Below are 21,693 nucleotides of genomic sequence, written 5' to 3' on the forward strand. Positions count from 1 at the left end.
GATGTGAATCAAAATTGACACACACACACACACACACACACACACACACATATATATATGTATGTGTGTATACACACACATAATATATACATACATACTATGCTATATATTATTCTAATATATACATATATAGTCTAGTTTATATATATATATATATACATATATATATGTGTGTACATATTCGCGTGATGTTAATTTTCCGTTAATAACGTCGAGAAATAATCATGTTTCGTAGATCTATTAGATCAAGTGTCCACGCAGCTTCTAAACAAAATATCTGTCCCATAACCGAATATTTGTGTATTATCTCTAAACCTCTCTATCTCTAAACAAAACGGAAAGAAAAAAAATGAATTCGCGGTGCTCCATCGTGAACGGGTACGGTTACCAGAGAGTCGTGGATAAAAGCTAAATATCGTTTGACACTCTGCATCTTTGTACAATACGCTACTTAATGCTCACGCGATAATTATAAACTACAAACAAAACTTGATATAGTTGTAACGATAGTTTTTAGAGAGAATATAAAGATAATATAAATATGAGAAAAGATTGAATAACGATATTGATATTAAAAGGAAAAAAAATTACCATTACTGTAATATAAATTATTGCTCCTAGGGGAGATGAATAAAAGCAAACAAAGTGTTATAAAGTATAAGTATATGTTTTCCAATATGCACCTCGTTACACAAAAGTTACTTTGTTTTTATATAAAGTCTATATAAATCATACGTATCATATATCATGATAATTCGCATTCTAGGCAGATAACGTATATTATTACCATTTATATTGCACCACTGATTCATCTGTGTATTCAACGCACCGAATCACAATCCTTCCTAATTATATCGATGGAAAAATAATTGTTTACATGGTATTTATATTGAAGTATATATGCGTATATATGTACATATATCTTGCGTAGCATTGTAAAGATGATATTCTATAGTTTCGCCGGCATAAATTCGGTCTGTGTTTCATCGTTCTGCACCACTACTAGTCACTTTTTCAGTACATTGTTCGCCTCAGCGCGTTCCTCCTCTAGTTCTTTAGACGTGATATCCAACTTTGATTTTGCAAAGCTACTAATTGGAAGATTCTGAAAATTGATTGTAGAATATTTAGTACTTCTGTATTATTCTTATACATCGTATCTTTTTTAACTATATAATTAATATGTTTTGAGTTATTTTAGTATGAAATTGCATGAAAATCATAGAGAAACGAGAAAAAATATCGGCAATCTGAGATATTCATGCGTTCAAGTTTAAATACTCCACCGTGATAGCGCTTACCTGTACGATTTCGTAACGCTTATCTTTAATAGTAACAGGGAAGGAGAAGACGACGTCTTTTGGAATCCCGTAACTTCCATCGGATACGACGCCCATGCTCACCCACTCTCCAGGTTTAGTGCCGAACCACCAGTCTCTCATATGATCCCCCGCAGCTTTCGCGGCGGACATAGCGGAAGACATTTTTCTAGCGGCTATCACAGCAGCACCGCGTTTCTGGATTGTCTCTACGAAAGTCTTGTTTAGCCATTCGTCATCGTTGATCTCGGACGGTATGGATTTCGCGCCGGATGATCGTGTTACGGTCGCGTGCGCTACATCAGGATATTGCGTGGAACTGTGATTACCCCAGATGATCACATTTTTCACATTATCGACCTGTCGCAACAAGATTACTTAATACTTACAAATACACACGATATCACGCGTGATGCTAGTGTAATAAAATTTTATTTCTGATTCAATACATAAACAGATAAATATAAGAGAAATATGAATTGATAAAATAATAAAAATATGATATATTTGTATACTTATTGTTTTATCTCAATATTCGTATTTTTCTCTTACATATATCATATTTGTTGGAATATCTATTTTTATAGCTGTTATAATAGTTTTATGTATACTTTTTATAGCAATAATTTATAGGTAAACTAAATATAGAGCAGAATAGACTTGCAGTCAGACATATCTGAAGACAAATCAGTATCACACTGACTACATATATATGTTACCTGTACGTTTAATCGCGCGGCTAATGTTGCCTGCGCTCTGTTCTGATCCAATCTGGTCATCGCGGTGAAATTCTCCTTCGGGATCGATGGTGCATAATGCGAACAGATAAGCGCATTGGTGTTAGCAGGATTACCCACGACAAGCACCTTGACATCCTTACGCGCGTACTTGTCTAACGCCTCCCCTTGCACTTTGAAAATTTCTACATTTGCAGCCAAAAGATCTTTACGCTCCATTCCTTCTTTCCGCGGCATCGCGCCAACCAAAAAAGCAGCGGCCACATTATCAAAGGCCTTGGCTGGTTCGGCCGTTGGCAAAATATCTAGAAATTTAAAACGAGTCATGTACTATCACCGAAACGCAATTCGCTATCACATAATAATTACACAACATATTCTAAAGTTGGACCTTCAGTCACACACACGCACACACACATAGATTAGATAAATGTATATTATCGAACATGCTTGGAAACATTTAGAAAAACCTGGACTATTACCTCTGTGTTTCTAACGTCAGACTGAGGATGACGATCGCTTTTAATTCATTGACCTGCTTTATCAAATTAAGACAGTTTCATCAAATGAAAAGTCATTCATCATACGCGCTAGCAGTAAATTGAGAAAATCAACCGCGTGATTCTCCCGTTTGTCGCCATTGTAAACACGAATGACGCAGGTAGATAATATTAGCGATCTTTAAATACAACCGACAATCAAGACTTAAATTAATTTTACGTTAGAGCCAACTCAAAAGTAAGATTTACAATGTTAACTCAAATTGCTGCTTGTTCTTTAATTCGGTTCTTTAGTTTTATAATGTAGAATAACTCTTTATTGCTTCTACCAGAAAAAAGGGAAAATCATTGAAAGAAATATTTCTATTTTATTCCAATTTGATTTTAGCGTCTTTATTTCAGAAAATGAATCTTCAAACTTTAAAGTTTGTGCTATTTTTCTCTTTACCATTATTTATTTACACAAAAGTATGTAAGAATTATCCAAGTAAAAATTAATATGCAATATTTTCATGCACATACATTTGCATGTTTCTAATTTAATTTCCAAATATAAAAATTATATATGTACACACGCTCATACATACACACACACACACACACACACACACACACACACACACACACACACACACACACACACATATATATACCTCTTATTACCTACCACGTAATAGAGGAAGTGCTAAGTCCTCCAGTTCCATAACTACACCATCCAACACTTTCATCATAATTGGAATATCCAATAATCGAAGATTGACAGGTTGTTCAGGACCAAAAACTGTACCAGCCGCAATCTGGTACAGTAGGGAATAGGCAATTTGCCCGGCAGCACCAGTAACCACGACATTTATAGGCTCAGCCTAATAAAATATCATAACATTTATTTTCTATAAAAAGTTATCTTTTAAATATATCATATTGCATGACAAAGTACAGATATTTTGTATGATAATTGATATTTTGTGTCATTATTTAAACGAAAATATTTATATGTAAGTATATCTACATGCTCTATCGAATTTTATTATTTATTAGTTAAAAAATACTAATTAGCTCTGATATTATTTACAATTTAATTAGCTTTAATAAAACCCCAAAAAATAATATATTTTCCATAAACAAATAGTCGAACTTAAGCTGTGTAAGAATATTCGAAACATACGCGCAAATTTTAGACAATTAGATCAATTTGAAATAGAATTCTATTTATGAAGGTCGGATAAAGGTTAAACGAGAAATAAATTCCATTGAGATAATGATAATAACCAGAATTATCTATAAATCAACTTAAATTATACATTATTGCAAAAACTCACCATTTTTCTTGCAATGTATTTAATATCACAGAACAACACGAAAAATTTTTCCAATATCTATTTGAAATTTACGATTGATCGACAAGACTAGTTGCGTAACCGGAATTTCGATGTTCTTCGTGCTCTTTTGACTGGAATCGGACCTGGAAATACATTTAAACTGTCCGTAGAATATATGTGCTTTAAAAGATGCGATGTCATATTTTACTTATCAGCACACCGATTACCGCGTCCTCGATCGTAGTTCAAGCAAAATTTTGTCAACGTGTCGCAGAGGAAGGGCCAGAGCACAGCTTCTGCATAACGCATAATACACAATGCATAAGAGAATCAACCAATCAGAGTTCTTCATTTCCCTCCTCAGGATAGAAATGAAGAACTCTGATTGGTTGATTCTCTTATGCGTTGTGTATTATGCGTTATGTAGAAGTCTGTGCTCTGACCCGAAGAAAAACGACGACTCTTTTCGATGAGTTGCAGAACACTGCGAACGCTAGATTGGTCCAAAAACCATGAGCTAGGAATAATTGATCATTTGGTGCGATAGTTGGCCACTATGCAACGGATCTTCCATTCTGTGGATCTTTCATTTCCTGTGGATCATGGTAAGTGAATCACGTTCGTTTTGGCCTCGCGAATTATTAAAATCCTGATGCAAGTTATCAAATATGTCTTTTCATTGTGAATTTTATCCGTCTTCGTAATTATATTCACCGTTTCCGAGCGGGCGATTTCACGTTATGAATTTTGACGTAACTTAACCACCATTACCACGTCGCGTGAGCGTTTTTCAGCCACATGGTGTATGTTGTAAATTTCTTGATCTCTTTGTTGCTACGAAGAGCGCTGTCTCGCGCATTATTATTTTTCTATCCACTATAAATTGCATTTTTTAACTACCCGCGTGAAAAAATTCAAAAAATAGGCGTTAAATCTGATTTATGTTCTAATAGTATCTAATTCTGTATTAACTTGATATGAATTTTAACTTTCTCGGATTTTTCAGTTAAATTCATCAAGCGAATTTTTAGAATTTTGTACAGAAGAAAATCCACTTCAAATTCGTCAAACTTATTATCTTTATAATGCAAAAGTTCTATTATAACTCTTAGGGAACTCTAAATAAAAAGTATAGTTTTATGCAGACTCAGAATATATCTTAAAATTCATTATTTGTAAAGAAAGAATCAGTATGTAACTGAATAACAACAAATATTATTTTTATTTTCAGCCATTCCAAAGGTTTGTGCAGTCGGGCCGTGTGGCCTATGTGAGCGATGGCATTCATCAGGGCAAACTCGTGGCTATTGTTGATATCATTGACCAGAATCGAGTAAGAATAATATGTTACTGTGATACATAGATATTAATATATCTTTATATATATATAAATATATAGCTATGATATAGGTACAATAATATACCGTTACTCATTAAAATATTTTTATTTGAATATATATGAGCTTATTTGGAACATAAATATATTTTGATTTCTTATATAATTACACTTTACTATGGTCTTGATTATTATACATATTACTTTTTATTATATATAATCTGAATGATGATACAATTTTGTGATAGGAATTGCCGGCTGAATCTACTGATGCTTATTGCCTTTCTGAAAACAATTATAACTTGTTCTCAATAAGTTACTGTATTTACGATTGTTACACTAAATTATACTCTTTCTCAGGTTCTGGTGGATGGCCCATCATCAAATGTACCTCGCTGCGAGATGAGGCTCAATGAGCTACATCTAACTAAATTCCGTTTGCGTTTCCCATTTACTGGATCTACTCGTGTTGTACGTAAGGCGTGGCAGGCGGGTAACATCGACGAACTATGGAAGCAAACAATGTGGGCTAGAAAAGTTGAAGCAAAGAAAAAGGTAAATGTATTCAGCAGCTCATTAATTGTATTAGAGTTTTAGCTGTTTACCAAGGCCATAAATTATGCTGTCATAAATATTCTAAATAATCTTATATATTAGGATGGATTATATATTCAATAACTAAAATATTTCAGTATCTTGTCTTAGATAATAAGCGTGTTTCTTTTTCTGTTTTAGCGTGCGGAACTTAGTGATTTTGATCGTTTCAAGTTAAGGAAAGCCAGGCAGATAAGAAATAGAATGCGAACAGAGGCATTCTATAAGTTAAAGAAGGCTAAGAAAGCCAAAACCAGCGATGCAAAAAAAGGCAAAAAACAAGCTGAAAAGTAATATTTCTAATTAAATATATAATTATTTCACAAAATCCTTGTTGTTTATAATATACCTCTTGTATGCCATGGGAAATTATTGGTAAAGCTATTTGCCTCTTCCAATTATTTTAAACAATGATTAAGTGATCAAATAATGAGATAATAGTTGTTACAATATCAAAGATTATGGAACATAGTATGATTGTGTTTAACAAAATTTAGATTATTATTTCGAATAATTTTTAGTTTTGAGAAAAGTAAGTTGATAGACTTGTAATTTCACAAATTCATTTATTGCTTACAACATACAGAATGTTAAGGAAAAATACAGAAAAAAACAGTAATATTACTGGAGAAACTTTAAAATTATTTACTAATATTTGTTTACATGCGTTGCATTATCTCTTACCTCAATCATCAATTAATATCAAACACAAATATAGATCTGGAATGAGCTTACAAATGTGTGAAATCACACAAGAAACGTTCTGCTTTATTGTCTACGTAAAAATCTACGTTCTAAATAATTCACAATCTATATTTTATGATTGCAACGTCTTTTTAACATTGAATTAATTTACACTGCTACTTGTTTCATAATCATCTGATTTTCAAATTTATTGTGATTTTTCCTTGAAAAGCTTTATATTTACAAATTCGACTTTCTTCGCTCGCCTATTCTGCATTTTCCAGATAGATTTTTATTATATTATAAAATATTATATGATAAATGAACGTTTATCATAACACATACTGCAAGTATAAATAACATATTCATTGATTTATGCTGTAGATGATACAGCTAATTTCTTCAGATGCTCCATGAATATTTGCAAACTGACATCGTCGGTCAACACAGGTGCACCGCTTTCCTAAATAAAAAGAAAAGAATAATATAATAATTATAAAAATAGAACATATAAAAAAGTATGATGATTATAATTTTCAATATATTTGATTTCTGCAGAAAAAACAGCAATATATATGACATTAATTTCTTAGAAACATCTTTCGTAGAATGAAGATCTCTTGCATCAAGCATAAACAGATTTCTCGTGCAATTTTAATTTCAAGATAATTTGATCCAAAGATTAATTACAAACGTATCGAAAAATCTACTTGTAACATATTTTAGAGTAAATATTGGGCGTTACATATTTTAATTAAGATTAAGAAGAAACTTTGCAAAGATCAATTTCTGATATTAACCACCACCAGATTTAAGCTCAAAGATGTGAACATTGCTATAAACCGTGCAGAATTATTAAATATTGTCATCTTGTGTGATAAGTACCTGTAAAAATTAACACGACCCAAACTTTAGCATCGTTAAAAAATTAGCATATAGTTACACGATATAAAAAAAAAGTTCAGTTTGCTTTTTCGTGTAATCAAATAAGTAATCTTAATTCAATGTAAAAAATCAATAAGATAATAAAATAATCAGTAAAAATATTTAATTGTTGGTAACGCCAAAATTTGGGCGCGATAAATCAGTGTTTTAGGAACTATTAGTTGTATATTTATAATTAGATGCAACGCATGATGACACTCGAGTATTTTTTACAGTGGTCTTACAAAACCCAAATAATTCAGTAATCTAAAATCTAGATAAAAATAATGTGACAGATTTAAAAATGAAAGAGTTGTGTTTTCATTAATATCGATGCTGTTACCCCTGAGTGTGATCCGTCCACCAGAAAAGCTAAGTACAAAGAGAGAAATAGAACAGATAGATAAATAAATAAATAAAATAACACACCCCGTTGGGCATCGGCATCCCCTAGTTCACAGGATCATGGTGACATAAAAAAAAATATTAGTTACAGATGGTATGAAACTCTTATGAGTACTTGTACAGATTCCCTTGAATTATCATATTATATTTTTTAGTTACAGATTTATTTATTAATTTGGAGAAAGAGATAGAGAACAAAGTTTTTCATGAGATAAATTTGGTGAAATACATCAAGGAAAATTTAACATGAAATTAATTAAAGAATCTAAACTCGAAATACGTATTCTGGAGTATCATCTGTAATGTTTAAAAAATGTATAAAATTTTACTTACCGCGCCATAAGCATACATATTATTGTGAGTCTGGCTCGGATTAACTTTACTCAGTAGGAATCTAGCTTGAGATCCGCCTTGTTCCGTATCGATATATCGTGGCGCGGGAAATCTGCCGCCTAATATCTCCGCCGCGTCGTCAACAGGCGCTGCCAATAACTGCCTGAAGTTTTCGTATTCCGGCAGATCTTGATACTTTGACTGTCGCCATTGCGCGATGGTCTGCAATAAATTAGCGATAAGTTAAACATGTGTTCATATACACACAGGTTATATTCGCTCACCAGGTAGTTCAATTCAACTGGAAGCTCGCGGTCACTTACCTCTCCGTGGAAAATGAGTATCTGGAAGAATGTGTCCATTAACAGAATTCTCTCGGGTTGAATGGACGAAGTATCTAATAATACAGGCTCCGGGGGCCCATTGAATCCATAACTGTATAAGATAGGTTGAACCATGATCAAAGAATTTGTTAAATCTTCACGCATAAGCATATGTCTGAAAGGTAAAGAAGAGACATGACGATATAGAGTATGATGAGAAATATGATGACCCCGGATACTACGGACGGTCTGCCAGGAAACAATCACGAAGAGAAACGAAAAGATTCACCTGTAGAAACTGGTCTCATCGGGCGAATTATTGAATACTTGTAAAAATTGCGATCTACGCAAGTGATACATGAATTGCGGGTACAAGGAAAAGTTTTCCGCCAATCTGAAGCTATTTGGATCGTCCTTGGCATACTCTCCGAACTTTTGGCACTGCAAAGATAAAAATATACGTCTCAAAATGTAGAAAGCATACAACTTTCTTGCATAATTCCGACTTTGGGAAATATACTAACAAGTCTGATCAGCATACGATCGACCCATCTTAATACATCTGGTCCGTCGTCGCTTTCCGCTCTAAACACAGCTAAACGCGACATGAGAACGGCCGCTGCCTCCTGGTCGAATCCCGCGCTCACATGATGCAAGGACGACGACGCGTCTGCCCAACTGTAGCGAAAAATATTAATAATAATTAATATAATATATTGTAACACAAAGAAGGTTATGTATAACGTGATATCGGAAAATGCTTACTTTCTCGCGATAGTAGTGACTCGGATTCTTCTCTGACCGCTGCTATGTTGATACTGAGTGATGAATTGGATGCAGCCTCTTCCACCCTGTGGGATCGGTGCGGTGTGCTGGTTTACAACTTCGAAGAAGAGAGCCGTGGTCGTGGACGGCGTCAGTGAGCAGAACTTCCATTGACAAGTACCGCCCAATCCTACTTCCTGTTCTCCTACGCTAGCTCCTTTCACTCCTAACGACACGCAGGGCCCGATCGCTCCGGAAACCTTGATCTCCCGTGACGTTTTCACCTCTAAAGTAGCGTTGAATGCCATCTTTAGGTCGCCTTTGGAGTCCTTGGCGAATACACGTTGGAAGGTCTGCTTGAACAAAGATGAGTTGAACGAATCTCCCATCACCATGTGGCCGCCGGTGGAGTTGCAGCACTGTCGCATCTCCAGCAAACCGGTTTGATCGAGAGCGCAGGAATATATGTCTATAATGTGGCCATTGGCAGCGGCACGCGACGCCAACGCGTCATAATGCTTGGTCGCCTTCTTCATATGCTTGGCGTTATCCTTCTGGATATCATGATGTGATCTGATCGGCTGTCGTAGATCGTCGGTTACTACTTGACCGGGTCCTTGGGAACACGGCCCACCGAGGAACAGCATAATTCTTAAACACAGACAGTAAGACATGACTATAATATTAATGTATAATATATAATAGTACTATGTATAACACTTGAGTATCCATACATAGTATTGAGTAGTTTTTAGTACCAATATTACGTAATATATAAATATGTAATATATAAATACCTAGCACCAGTGTTAGCGTAACTAGCTTCTAGGAGACCAGTAGCAACGGCTAATGCCACACCAGTAGATCTCAATGGACGTTTTCCTGGCCCAACGGGCCACGGGTCGCGCTGTAGCTCTCCTAGAAGGTCCGTTAGATTCATGTCACACTTATGGACCGGCTGTAAAAAACGATTGGCCGGCGGCAATGGTTGCGTGCCGGGTCCTCTCGGTTGGCTTGGGTTCTGTCCGGGAAACGGTCTACCTATACCTGCGAAGTGCGAGCGAGGCGCGATTAAACAAACGCGAATCGCGCATTAAGTACACCGAGCGTGAGTAAATTAAAACTTAACTTTTACCTAACATATCCTGGACCTGTTTCGGCTGCAGATCCTTCGTGCCGCGGAATACATAACTCTTGCTGCAACCATCGCATCCTAACTCATGAACTTGAACCATTCTGCCGAACGTAATAAGACCGATCAGAGTGTTGGGAGGAAGCAAAGATAAGGACATCTGTAGTGAATCCTTAAGCGCTCCTAATTCTTCATCATCCATACATGTATCCACGACGAGCAAGAATATTGGTGGTAAACATTGAGCCCGCTAGACAATATCAGATACATATTGCTTGAGATTTAAATCTTGAAATATATATAATTAATAAAAAATGAATGTTTCCAACAAAAACAAATAAGTTTTCATATTTGTACATTCATTTTCTTTCTCTACTTTGTGTTTACAGCTCATCCTACTTACCATTATTGTATATTCGATTGTTGAAAACATTGGAATAAGTTCTGCTGGTTGATGCTGTTCTGAAATTGCGGCATACTGTGGTGGAAACTGAAATATATAAATATGAATATTAAATAGTTGTATCGCTTGTATTAACAATATATATATATATATGTATATTCGAAAGTATCATAAGTTTTACAATCGATAACATAGAATTTCTCTTACAGGATTTCTCTGGAAGCAGAGGTTGCAGACCCATAACTTGGCACGATAGTCCACTTGGCACAATGGATTTAAGATAGCCCTGCAGGTGGATCTTGTACATAATACAGGGTCATATTGGATAGGTGGAAGATCCGCTCGTTCTTTAATTGGTTGGTACAATGTTCCTAGTGGTACAACAAGCCTGGTAGCATCAATACGTGAAGACGGCCATACGTTCCATGTAAAACGCACACCGTCACGATCTTCATTCTGTTGAATAAAATCTTCATACGTTGTCATAGTGCTGTAACATGACAAATAAGTAACCTATATATATATATATATATATTTTATACTTTGGCTGCGTTCCAATATTCACTGCCAGCACGAAAAATCTATAATATACATGACACAAATTATGTATTTTCAGTATTGGCAGTGAATTTTGGGACACAGCCTTTATATGTATTTTACATATTTTATATATTACACATATCTTATATCTCACAATATAAACAACTTCTCGTCAGCCTTTGAATATCTATTATTTTTTTTGTATCATTGTTTCTTAACTTTTATAAAAAGCATGAAGAAATAGGGTTGCAGCAGATTAATTGTGAATTAAAGTATACGTACGATTGTTCTTATAGAAGAAGCTTTAGGTTGACCAGTAGTTTTAGGTGCACCGTATATAAAGGTACAGCCAATGTTCACCTACCCATTTTACCATATAACATTATTAATGGGAAAATGTACAAATTTCTGGGAGAAAGTCAAATAACGATCCTTCCGTCATCGAGCCACGTCACTTGAAAGATGCAACGCATGCGTGGAACTTCTTTCGTGTCAAGAAAACTGGAGCACAATTCAAAGAGTGTACTGAGAAGGGAATAGCAAGTTTATTTCTGCAACTAGAGTTCATATTGCGCACTCTGTTGGGCCGTTAGTTGAAATTGAATTGATGATCAACCCACAATCACGACAGACGTCCACCATCTTTGATTTCGTTCAAATCATTCAATTTCAAATTGTGTACGTTACGATTTATAGAGAAATCATGATGGAACGTTTGAACGAGGTCTTGCCGCATGTTCAAGCCAGCGAAGTCAGGTTGTCGTACGTGGAAGAATTGTTTCCGGATCTCAAGGATCATCCGTATATCGTCCTTCACAAAAATGTGAACGAACAAAAGAATATTCTTCTCTGCGGGATCTTGATCGATGCTAATATGATCATCGATTTCAGGTGCCCGGTATACCACAATCCGCAGGTTACAAAGAAAATAGAGAGAAGAATTTCGCAAGTAAAGAAGATTACTTTGCAAGTAATAAGTACACACGTATCTAAGAATCATTGAGTTTTATTTGCGGAAATACATATATTTGAAATATCTCTCAGAACATGATGTCTCTGGCTCACCTTTGGAATATTCATTCGGCAGTTGCAAGTTCGACGACACAGTCATCATCACGAGAAACAGTTGGCGAAAAGAAGAGGAGTCGTACTTGCCATTGAGTATAAATGATGCATGGTATGTACAAGGATGTTGATTCTTAAAGTATTTCAGATTTAAATTCTATAATCCAATAACATAAATATCTTTTCAGCAATGCATTGAACATATATCTTGAATATTCTGAAGACAATACTTTGCCAGTGTTGGCTCTTTGTGATGGAAAAGATTCTAAACAAAGTAGGCTTATTGGCAGCATTATCCGTGATAATTGTTTTATTACATTAAGAGCAGTCTCTATCGGTATAATACCTCAAGCAAGGAGTAAATATCATGAAATTGTACAGGAGCATCTTAAGCGTTCAGGTGCACAAGAGCATGATGTATGTAATATATAAATATTGAGTTTCTTTATTTTAATATTAGAAGCTTTATCAAGTATATTTTCTTAGATTAAAATGTCCATGCTCAATAACTTTGACTTATTTGGTGTTAAACAAGAAAGGATTGATTGGGATAAAGTCGCCAGGAGTGATTTTGAAGGAAATATTGGCATTGAAATACATTCAAATAACTTGGTATTAAATCCAAGATTATCCAAGAATATACTGGTATGTACATAAAAATACGCATGTATAGATTATTATAGTTTAATATATGTGACAAATTTCAATCATTGTATTTATATATTTTTATATTTCTCTAACAGATTATTTATGTTATTATCTAACAAACAAATCTTTTTGCAGATAGTTCAAGCGAATGCTGGCTGGAAAGACAGTCCTTTGAAGGAGCAACGGTCTCAATTACTCTTGTTGACCCACTATTTATTAATAATAGATGAGTATAAGAAGAACATTGCACTGCAAAACTCGATAAAATTTATAACACCATACTTAGAGGTAAGTGGACATTTCTATAGTTTCTAGAAATATGTCTTATATACAATTATTTAATAATTTTCCATATTTTTCTTTTTTTAACTATATATATACTTCGACATTGTAGGAACACAACGTCATAGTTGAAAAATTGAATTTTTTGTTAAATGGTGATGTCAGTTTTCAAAAATCCAATAACAACAATATCAAGGAAATCGATAGAAAAAAGCAAAGTGTTAAAATCGACGCAAAGCTGTCGGAACGCGTACAAAACATGTCCTCGAGGTACGACATGGATTTCACCGATCACTTATGGGAGATACTTATAGGTGAGTAAATATTTTCCGTGAAAACAATTTAAATTACGATACGTTTTGCTTGTTTCGGTTAATCACATATCTCCCTCTTAATATGCAAAGCAACTTCGGAGTATCCGCAGATGATAAGCTACATCGAAATGATTCTGAGAGAGATTTTTGAGCACAGATTTATACCGCAGGTAATCCATTGAAAATTTTGTATCTGTTTCGATGACGATATAACGGCTAAGAACCAAGAGAGGATTGCTATATAAACGTTACCGTATATTTATTAGGCCAACGATACAAATTCGACGAGAATAATCAAACTTGCCTCTGATATGCGCGGCCACGAGATAACGTCATTCATTAGTCGTCTATTGCTAGGCAGCGCACCATTAGAACTTGTTGTGGACGCGGGCTTTGAGAAGCTTGCCCGAGATTATTTGTACATTCTGAGAGGAGCGCGACTCGTCGATTTGTACGACGTTCGACAAAAGTTGGCCAATGTGTCGTCCGGGACTTTCAGCACGGAGAATTACAGGTGAGAGAATTATACACAAGAATAATACACTCGATGAATTGAATAGACTGAATTCTCAGTAAACTCCGTGTAGTCAATGACTTTATTGATCGAATTGCAGAAAGAAGTTGCTCACGTTGGCACAAATTCACATCAGTTTGGAATGCATGCTGCTTATTGAGACGCATCTGGAGTGCTCAGTCGAGAGTTTGCAGAGCATGTTCGTTCACGCGTACAAGGAGTTTCTCTCCGAACTTTCGTCCCCGCTACGGCATCACGCCGAACTTTGCGGCAGAGTTTACACATTGACGGTGCCGCTCTCGGGCGCGATAGCCGACGAGTTAAATATTTTAAAGACGTACGTAAACCTAACGAGTATTATAAAATTGCAGTGAACAGAGTTAGAGTATACAGAGAGTGTGTTTTTGCAATCTATGTCTCGTGTCCAGGAATCCTACTGTGTGGAGAGCCACCCTCTCGTCTCAGTCCGCCGCATCGACGCTAAGTACTACCACGTATTACAGCAAAATGCCTATTTTTCCAACGAACATTTATCCTATAGGTAAAGTAAATAATAGAAATCGTTTATAGAGAAACGTCAATCGAAAACAGATTGCTTCGTGTATGAGACGCGCGATCAAGATGGTAATCGTGTAACTTTTCTTCAGAGGTAAAAACGTGGAAAGTTAAAAGTTTCATGCGAGAAGTTTTACATTTCCATGGTTCGAAAACATATTACATAATCTCGCTCGAATCATCGAGTTTACATGAAACTTTATACTTTCTATGCTTCCTCGTTTAGAGAAATGACATGATCGCTATCCCGGAGCCCTATTCTAGACGCAAAGCGAACACTTAGTATCCCTATTTAATTCCACGTTCCTTTTTTTCTTTTTTTTTATACAAACATATAACTGTTTCAGTTTAAGAATTAAAAAGATATATTTAGCGTTCAATATGTATCCAGAATAGAGCACCTGGTCTCTATTTTATTTATTCCATTTATATGTTCGCTTGCAGATGACAAGAATGCACAGGAGGAGATGGTTCACGGTATAAGCGCTACATCATCCGCGGCGAAATATAAAAAGTTGTGAGATACACGTGACATAATCATGCGCACAGAGCCGAAACAAAACGAAACATCAAACTTGGTGCTTTACGAATGAACGGGACATAGTGCGAGGTAATGAAACGTTCAATTGATAATTAATAAAATAAAAATTATAAGAGCATACTTCAAATACATTACATGTATTAGATATATATAAATATAAACTACATTTATGAGTGTTTGTACTCTCAGTCATTGACAATTATACACTCGATCATGCTATTAGTCCATTCTCCCCGTGATTGACACAAATTTTTTATTATTATAAATATCCTATTGCGAAATTTACCGTTTCTTCTTTTTTCATTCTCTTCAAGAATTATCTTTAATGTACAAAATTACGTGTCGCGTATTTAAAATTTATTATAACATTCAAATATCGCATTTAAAATTCTCGTCCAATTCAGAGTGAATTTCGTATGATCCGTATTAAAATGATTTCGATCGCCGATGCGCGTTATAAACTTTTTACATTTACATATATATATTTTTTTCCCTTTTCATACAGCTAACGCTACCGTAGAATAAATCATTACTGCGTCCCCAATCTCTCGTCTCAACGTACTTTGGCTGCTCTCCTTCGAACGAATGTCACTCTCAAAAGCGATTCCCTCCCCTTCATCCCTCTTCGTAATAAGCCACTAAAAGACGAAGCATGGCTTTCTATGTATACCGTAAGTACACCGATATTCTCAATAGCGAAAAGACGCAGGCAGGGTTGATTTATAAGGCATTACTCTCCTCTGTGTCGTCTTTAATACTAAGATGCGTCCGCGTCGTCCATTCCGGAGATACTAGCTTGCTCCAATACCTCGAGTAGCTTTTGCATCTCCATCGAGTCCGACGAATTGTCGAGAGTTTTCTCCAGAGCTCGCACGTACGACATGCACGTGCGTCCCTCGTGATCGAAATTTTGAGGGTTCGCTTTATGCTGTAAAATTTTCAATGAGTATGATACTCATTATAGCGTACAGTGAACAAATTATGAAAGATCATTCGTGTGAGGCTCATATTACACTAGATATCAGAGATTGAAAATTGTGGGTTAGAGATTGCAATTCGATGAGTTAACCGATTTTGATCTCGACTGTCAATTGGTCAAGTTACACTCTTCAATTCTTTAATTCGTAATTCTCGACCTCCAATATTTACACCCGTATTCATAGTCAGGCCTTATATTTAAGGCTTCCTTAAGCTTATCTTCAGATGGTCTGTAGCCAATAAAATAATCCGTGCAGCATCTAAAGATGAATATAAGGAGGCCTCAAATATAAGGCCTGACTATGAATACGGATATTAGTCTGACACGAGCTTAACACGCTTGTCGAGAGCTGTACACACCCATATCAAGAGTTGCGCCATTGCCAAGTTCCCGGTCGCGCAAGCCAGGTGTAACGGCGTTCGCTGGTCTTCCGGCTCGTTGACCGGCATATTGATGTCTTGATGGGTGCATCGAGCCAAGCAGAACGTGAAGACTCTCATGTTTCCCCTGTGTACACAGAATCTAATTGAATTTCGGCGGATAAGAACGCTGAACGAAATTGACCTTTCGACCACCAAGTATTTTATGACGGAAGGGAAATAAGTTATCTTCTCTCTTTTCGGCATTTTCGGAAGCAAAATTATATCTTTAGGCATAAATGTTACAAATGAGACCTGCGATGAACAGACACTTAGATCTGTTTTTGTGAGGTTGTTTAAAACTTGAAAAATTTTTTAAAGTTATATTTTGAATTGTATCCATTATAATGATACAATCAAAAGATGAAGTCTTCTACGAAAAACTTGGTGTCTTACCGACAAACCGAATCAATGAGTAACTTCCCCAGGGGAACGTTCGGGTTGATCGGCGGTAAGAAGAGCTTGTCCTCGTACTTCCATCTAATCCATTGTTCTTTCTCCTCCCTGCACGAGTCCGAAACGGGTTTCTGCTTGCCGTTCAAGCAATATTCCCAGACACTGTTGGCTATGTTATTGCCGAGAGCCAACATGACGCTTAGGTGACCTGCGCTAAAAGCCGTCGTTGAAGATGTATCGTTGAGAAGAGTCGTGTGTCGACGAACGTTGATGAACGCTCAGTGCGACAGAACTTCTTGCGTTATACTTACGACCAGTCGTCCAGATCCAAGGATCGAACTTTAGAGACGTGCGAGCCCAAATTCCTGTGAATGCCGGAACACTCGATGCACATCAGGACGCCTAGATTCAGGCTGGCCCAGTCAGGATCTAGATGAAGGGAACGGACACGTGTGACTGAATCGTGCGACCGACGAATGAAAGAGAAAACAAATTATTTTACTCACTTGGCGTGCCGCAATCGACGCACGCATCGTTTCCTGAGACCTTGTTTTTTATGCAGTGCATCTTGAAGGCGTCAGTCTCGTTTTTCTTGTCGCCGTCGCTGTTTTGCAGACTCGACAGTATCTGTTGTTCTATCGCGCTGATCCAGCTGTCCCTATCTTCGGCGTTATTCGCCTCGAAATGCCACGTTTTATTCTCCAGGGAGATGATAGAGAACTCGAAACTGTCTTCTGAAAACACGTGTTTCGCAGTTAATGCAGTGCTGCGAAATCGGGGCCGTGTTTCAAAATTCACTGCCAGCGCTGAAAAGTTATAATTTGCGTGACACAAACTATATATTTTCAGTATTGGCAGTGAATTTTGGAGCACAGCCCGGGAGAATTTCCGGGCATGCGCATTGAGCAAACGCTGTGGGAGTCTCAGTATCGTATTAATTTAAAGGTATTTTAACGATATGGTGATGATACTATGGATTGAAAATTACAATCGGATAAATCAGGTAATCTAAATCTTGGTTATTTAAGTTGGTCCACTTGTAATTTTCAATCTATAGTCTAATACGGGCGTAAGATCCTTCATCTGAAAGAAAATATGAAGGTATTGTAGGGACAATAGAAAGGATCCTCCGTGGAACCTCTATCATGCGCTTTAAACCGTCAGTGGATTTTGATATATATATCTAGCTGCTCTACGTCACTTCAGGCATGCGCTGTAACCTGGAAAATTCTCCCGATCTCGCAGCACTGAGTTATTGGTTGCGTTCAGAAAACAAAGCGCTCACTGAGCGCTTAGTAACTATTGGTCCTTACTGTTAGATCCTTACATTCAGACCAATAACGTTGACGAATTACTTAACCGTTGTGTAACCGTTGTGTTTTCTGAACGCAGCCATTGGGTGTATTCAGTACTACAAAAGCTCACTGAGCGCTCAGTGAGCTTTTACATTTGATTGGTATATTCCTTTAGATTTAAAAATATACACCAATCAGATGCAAGAGCTCACTTAGCGCTCAGTGAGCAGTTGTAGTACTGAATGCACCCAATGGCTGCATTCAGCAGACTCAACAGTTGGACAACATTACTAGATTTTCCATTGAATCTCGCTCCTGATTGGTAAATACTTCTGGGTCTATGAAGAATCTAAAAGAATGCTCTAATCACAGATTATCATATAATCACTAAGCGCGCTCTGATTACTTTGTTCTACTGAACGCGGCCAATGGCAGCGCGATAGCTACGTCAAACAGTGATGGGAATTCGGTGACGGGCTTAGGCCCAGTTCCACAACTTGCTTTAAACGGAGTTTAAAGCTAAACCGATGGTTAAAAGCAATAGTCGCATATATTGCTTTTAACCATCGGTTTAGCTTTAAACTCCGTTTAAAACAAGTTGTGGAACTGAGCCTTACCAGAGAATTTCCCCCACCACACAGCCGGCTCGGTCTATCCGTGTGAGCCACGCGCTACACTGTCAGACGGATAGACCAAGCCGGCTGTGTGTGTGTGTGGTAGGGAAAATTCTCTGGCAAGCCCGTCAATGAATTTCCATAATAACGTCAAATTGGTAATATCGACATCCGGGTCAGTTATCTTTCATATTATCTGAATATAATGTGACTGCAGTGCATATTATTTGATTATAGTATCTTAGAAAAATGAAATAAAATAACGAACCTTAGAAAATCACTAAAATCAACAACAGATGATTACCTTGAGCACTATATGACTTAGAGCCTTTCGGTGTCTTGCCAGGTACCTTCACTGTGACGTATTGCAAGAGAATCTCTTTGCCGTTGGCATCGTTCATGTAATCCTGCAAATATTTTCTTCTCATAAGTCTGTCGCGCTATCGCGTGGTGTGAATGAAGTATAAAGGATAATTACATGCAAGCTCGAGTGATAAGTCAAACGGCCATCTTCTAATAACGTGACGTATTTCTTCTTCCACTCCTTCAGGGATTTGCTGCTTCGTTTAAATAGGTAGCCTTGCTTGACCGGTATTTCCCTACCAACGCCCATCTCGCCCATATATTTCTCTTTCTTGGAAGGTGTGAATATATTCGATTTTCTTCGAAATTTCCTGCGAGCAGAATCGTGGCGATTAGATCAATGAAGCCCACGAGAGGGCGAAAATTCAACGAGGCAATAGAAAGAAAATAAATGGTTTCACACCGAATGGTGGTCGGAGTCAAAATTGATGTTCGCAGTTCTCCGTGCTGATTCTGCATATTATGGAAATTGTCGTTCAGCAATCCCGAATCGTTCGGCATGGAACTGTTGTGTATAGATCGACAGTCTTCATCTTTTTCCGAGGTCTATCGAAAAGTGAAAGTTTATTAATTTGATTTTTAATTATCTTCACAGTAGTAATAAGAGAAAACTCGGGCTCACGTTCGCTTTCAACGAATTCGTGCTCTCCATCTCCTTATTGTGAAGATGCGCGGTTTTAGTGATAACGGGCACCGGAAATTTAATATCGCTCTCCGTACTGTGCTGAGGTACGTCGCAGGGGAAATGTTTTGTGGATGAGTTTTGTATAATTTTTTGACACACTGGAATTTGTTATTTGCGCTATTATAATGTATTATCTGTAATACATTGCAGTAAATCGCGATCGAAGCGGCACGACATGCATGATATTTTAAATTTTAATGTCGAGCGGTGTATACTCTCACATGAACACTCTTACCGTCTTGAAACACTCTTTCAACATTCAAGCCATAAATGGCGCATGTCTCATAATAAGGACATCTCAAGTCACAAGCCAATTTTCGCGGCTTAACATCTTTTATGACACGTGGATTACTGTCATTAATTGAGTCTACAAGATAAAGAAGTTTCAGCGAACTGAGAGATATAACAACAGCTAATAATCCGTAGGACAAATGAAAAAAGAAAACATGTAACACATACCTTGTACACCTACGAGTATTTTTGGTACCTCTGACATATTTCGAAAAGAACACATTCTATTATAAAAACCACAAACTATTGAGAAACTCTCTTCATTTTCTAAACTGAATACAAGTAATAGAGCATCTATCCAAGCAGAGAACTAAAAACAATTCAACAATATTTAATATAGTATCTGACTGGCTGTTGGTTAGTATAATATGATACGAAGAAAATCAACTCAAGCATACCTGAGCTTCAGGCACACCACCCTCATCTCTGATTAAAAGAAGATAACTCTGATCATTGATAAAGACCTCCTTTTTGAAACGACCACCTTCTGGCGATTCCTCATGCATGAAGGAACCAGTGAGGTACCTATGAACAAGTGCTGATTTGCCAGAGTCTGAGGAACCAATAATTCCCAAATGTAATTCTGGAACATCCCTTGCAAGTGTCCACTCATGACTGTTGACGAAGGAATCTAAAGAAATTCAAGTCTATATTGTTGCAAGCAATAATGCAATACCAACTTATCAATATGTTTGCAAACTATATTTGGACTTTATCAATGGTTCCTGTAATAATCTTAATGTATTAACAACTTAATATTCTATATATCATTGTTATATATATCATATTGTATATTTTTATCACTGTGTGAGCAGGTAACAGGCGTAAGAAATATATGCCACCAGGGTATATCATAAAGTCAATAAGAAAGTACCTTCAATCGCCACGACGTGCTCACGAATTTGCTTGGCAATATGCGCGTCAGGTACGAGATCGATCAAGTCGTAAATAGCGTATATCGATGGGTGAACGCTCTCGAAACGTTGTATTTCCTGCCTGATAGCGAGAGAATGATCGTGTCCGCTCTGGCCAGTTGTCATCGTTCCTCGTTCGTATAAGATCTCACCACGGGCGACAAAACCAATTACACCAACGGCATAGCTACAAAATTGTACGTCGGCAAGCGACAAGATCTCACAGTTGAATTTGGATGAACTCCACACTCGTCATGTAACATATGTCAAATTCGAATATTTATAAACATTATCATTCTCGTAGAATCGCTGTGGTTGGTTATGTGATTTCGTCGTACACTGATATTTCACTTCACCTCGGGCACTATTTCATTCGTCGTGCACGACGAATCTGACCGAACGTGCCGATTGGTTGTTGGTTTAGAGAATTTCAGAATGATCTCGGAAATTTTCTTAAACGGAAGTTCCCGGGCCTTCGAAAATTCCCCAGTAAATAGCCAGTCC

At 36.8% G+C, this 21,693-nt stretch overlaps 5 protein-coding genes across 11 annotated transcripts; 2 read left to right on the forward strand and 3 right to left on the reverse strand.

Annotated features, from left to right (window-relative positions):
* Nucleotides 1-646: 646 nt before the first annotated feature.
* Mdh1 (malate dehydrogenase 1) lies at nucleotides 647-4,060 on the reverse strand. The gene is made up of 5 exons (XM_011149579.3): nucleotides 3,876-4,060; nucleotides 3,224-3,419; nucleotides 2,039-2,361; nucleotides 1,302-1,679; nucleotides 647-1,105 (listed from the first exon to the last, which is right to left on the reverse strand). The coding sequence occupies exons 1-5, from the start codon at nucleotides 3,876-3,878 to the stop codon at nucleotides 1,007-1,009; spliced, it is 999 nt and encodes a 332-aa protein (XP_011147881.1). The 5' UTR covers nucleotides 3,879-4,060; the 3' UTR covers nucleotides 647-1,006.
* A 349-nt stretch (nucleotides 4,061-4,409) lies between these two features.
* Nucleotides 4,410-6,133, forward strand: RpL14 (ribosomal protein L14). The gene is made up of 4 exons (XM_011149578.3): nucleotides 4,410-4,480; nucleotides 5,107-5,208; nucleotides 5,572-5,766; nucleotides 5,947-6,133. Exons 1-4 carry the CDS (start codon nucleotides 4,478-4,480, stop codon nucleotides 6,097-6,099), a joined length of 453 nt encoding a protein of 150 aa, XP_011147880.1. The 5' UTR covers nucleotides 4,410-4,477; the 3' UTR covers nucleotides 6,100-6,133.
* Nucleotides 6,134-6,366: 233 nt separating this feature from the next.
* Nucleotides 6,367-11,778, reverse strand: Sec23 (transport protein Sec23). Of its 5 annotated transcripts, none has more exons than XM_011149572.3 (12): nucleotides 11,597-11,778; nucleotides 10,982-11,264; nucleotides 10,775-10,861; nucleotides 10,369-10,621; nucleotides 10,037-10,286; nucleotides 9,240-9,890; nucleotides 8,999-9,152; nucleotides 8,764-8,915; nucleotides 8,475-8,649; nucleotides 8,152-8,373; nucleotides 7,843-7,863; nucleotides 6,367-6,952 (listed from the first exon to the last, which is right to left on the reverse strand). In XM_011149572.3, the coding sequence occupies exons 2-12, from the start codon at nucleotides 11,258-11,260 to the stop codon at nucleotides 6,863-6,865; spliced, it is 2,334 nt and encodes a 777-aa protein (XP_011147874.1). In that variant the 5' UTR covers nucleotides 11,261-11,264; nucleotides 11,597-11,778; the 3' UTR covers nucleotides 6,367-6,862. The 5 variants fall into 5 exon arrangements, with proteins under 5 accessions (XP_011147874.1, XP_011147877.1, XP_011147876.1 ...); XM_011149574.3 differs by having other exon boundaries at nucleotides 6,863-6,952; nucleotides 10,375-10,621; nucleotides 11,597-11,777; XM_011149573.3 differs by having other exon boundaries at nucleotides 6,863-6,952; nucleotides 11,679-11,762.
* A 74-nt stretch (nucleotides 11,779-11,852) lies between these two features.
* LOC105188226 (protein zwilch homolog) lies at nucleotides 11,853-15,304 on the forward strand. Of its 2 annotated transcripts, none has more exons than XM_011149567.3 (12): nucleotides 11,853-12,137; nucleotides 12,206-12,284; nucleotides 12,359-12,491; nucleotides 12,568-12,796; nucleotides 12,866-13,024; nucleotides 13,163-13,315; nucleotides 13,422-13,623; nucleotides 13,714-13,793; nucleotides 13,890-14,137; nucleotides 14,238-14,474; nucleotides 14,566-14,678; nucleotides 15,137-15,304. In XM_011149567.3, exons 1-12 carry the CDS (start codon nucleotides 11,922-11,924, stop codon nucleotides 15,211-15,213), a joined length of 1,926 nt encoding a protein of 641 aa, XP_011147869.2. In that variant the 5' UTR covers nucleotides 11,853-11,921; the 3' UTR covers nucleotides 15,214-15,304. The 2 variants fall into 2 exon arrangements, with proteins under 2 accessions (XP_011147869.2, XP_011147870.2); XM_011149568.3 differs by having other exon boundaries at nucleotides 12,206-12,263.
* Nucleotides 14,190-21,591, reverse strand: CenG1A (Centaurin gamma 1A). Of its 2 annotated transcripts, none has more exons than XM_019843626.2 (13): nucleotides 21,150-21,591; nucleotides 20,674-20,906; nucleotides 20,444-20,585; nucleotides 20,220-20,351; nucleotides 19,922-20,082; nucleotides 19,703-19,845; nucleotides 19,415-19,610; nucleotides 19,241-19,343; nucleotides 17,534-17,758; nucleotides 17,339-17,456; nucleotides 17,028-17,240; nucleotides 16,572-16,719; nucleotides 14,190-16,161 (listed from the first exon to the last, which is right to left on the reverse strand). In XM_019843626.2, exons 1-13 carry the CDS (start codon nucleotides 21,313-21,315, stop codon nucleotides 15,991-15,993), a joined length of 2,151 nt encoding a protein of 716 aa, XP_019699185.1. In that variant the 5' UTR covers nucleotides 21,316-21,591; the 3' UTR covers nucleotides 14,190-15,990. The 2 variants fall into 2 exon arrangements, with proteins under 2 accessions (XP_019699185.1, XP_011147871.1); XM_011149569.3 differs by having other exon boundaries at nucleotides 17,534-17,761; nucleotides 21,150-21,315.
* Nucleotides 21,592-21,693: the final 102 nt, after the last annotated feature.

This window comes from Harpegnathos saltator, unplaced genomic scaffold (genome assembly GCF_003227715.2).
Source record: "Harpegnathos saltator strain DR-91 unplaced genomic scaffold, Hsal_v8.6 scaffold295, whole genome shotgun sequence".
NCBI lineage: Eukaryota > Metazoa > Arthropoda > Insecta > Hymenoptera > Formicidae > Harpegnathos > Harpegnathos saltator.

Excerpts from the sequence above, each read along its gene's own strand:
- Mdh1 (XM_011149579.3), bottom strand. Across the intron at positions 1,680-2,038 it reads CCGCGCGATTAAACGTACAG|GTCGATAATGTGAAAAATGT; the intron begins GTAACATATATA and ends TTGTTGCGACAG. Across the intron at positions 1,106-1,301 it reads AGCGTTACGAAATCGTACAG|AATCTTCCAATTAGTAGCTT; the intron begins GTAAGCGCTATC and ends ATCAATTTTCAG.
- RpL14 (XM_011149578.3), top strand. Across the intron at positions 5,209-5,571 it reads ATATCATTGACCAGAATCGA|GTTCTGGTGGATGGCCCATC; the intron begins GTAAGAATAATA and ends ACTCTTTCTCAG. Across the intron at positions 5,767-5,946 it reads AAGTTGAAGCAAAGAAAAAG|CGTGCGGAACTTAGTGATTT; the intron begins GTAAATGTATTC and ends TTTCTGTTTTAG.
- Sec23 (XM_011149572.3), bottom strand. The coding sequence starts at position 11,260 with ATGACAACGTATGAAGATTTTATTCAACAGAATGAAGATCGTGACGGT. Across the intron at positions 10,287-10,368 it reads CCAGGATATGTTAGGTAAAA|GTATAGGTAGACCGTTTCCC; the intron begins GTTAAGTTTTAA and ends CGCACTTCGCAG. Across the intron at positions 9,891-10,036 it reads TACGCTAACACTGGTGCTAG|AATTATGCTGTTCCTCGGTG; the intron begins GTATTTATATAT and ends TCTGTGTTTAAG.
- LOC105188226 (XM_011149567.3), top strand. The coding sequence starts at position 11,922 with ATGATCAACCCACAATCACGACAGACGTCCACCATCTTTGATTTCGTT. Across the intron at positions 13,794-13,889 it reads AGCACAGATTTATACCGCAG|GCCAACGATACAAATTCGAC; the intron begins GTAATCCATTGA and ends TATATTTATTAG. Across the intron at positions 14,138-14,237 it reads TTCAGCACGGAGAATTACAG|AAAGAAGTTGCTCACGTTGG; the intron begins GTGAGAGAATTA and ends ATCGAATTGCAG.
- CenG1A (XM_011149569.3), bottom strand. The coding sequence starts at position 21,315 with ATGACAACTGGCCAGAGCGGACACGATCATTCTCTCGCTATCAGGCAG. Across the intron at positions 19,344-19,414 it reads CTTATCACTCGAGCTTGCAT|GATTACATGAACGATGCCAA; the intron begins GTAATTATCCTT and ends AAATATTTGCAG. Across the intron at positions 17,457-17,533 it reads CGTCGATTGCGGCACGCCAA|ATCCTGACTGGGCCAGCCTG; the intron begins GTGAGTAAAATA and ends CCCTTCATCTAG.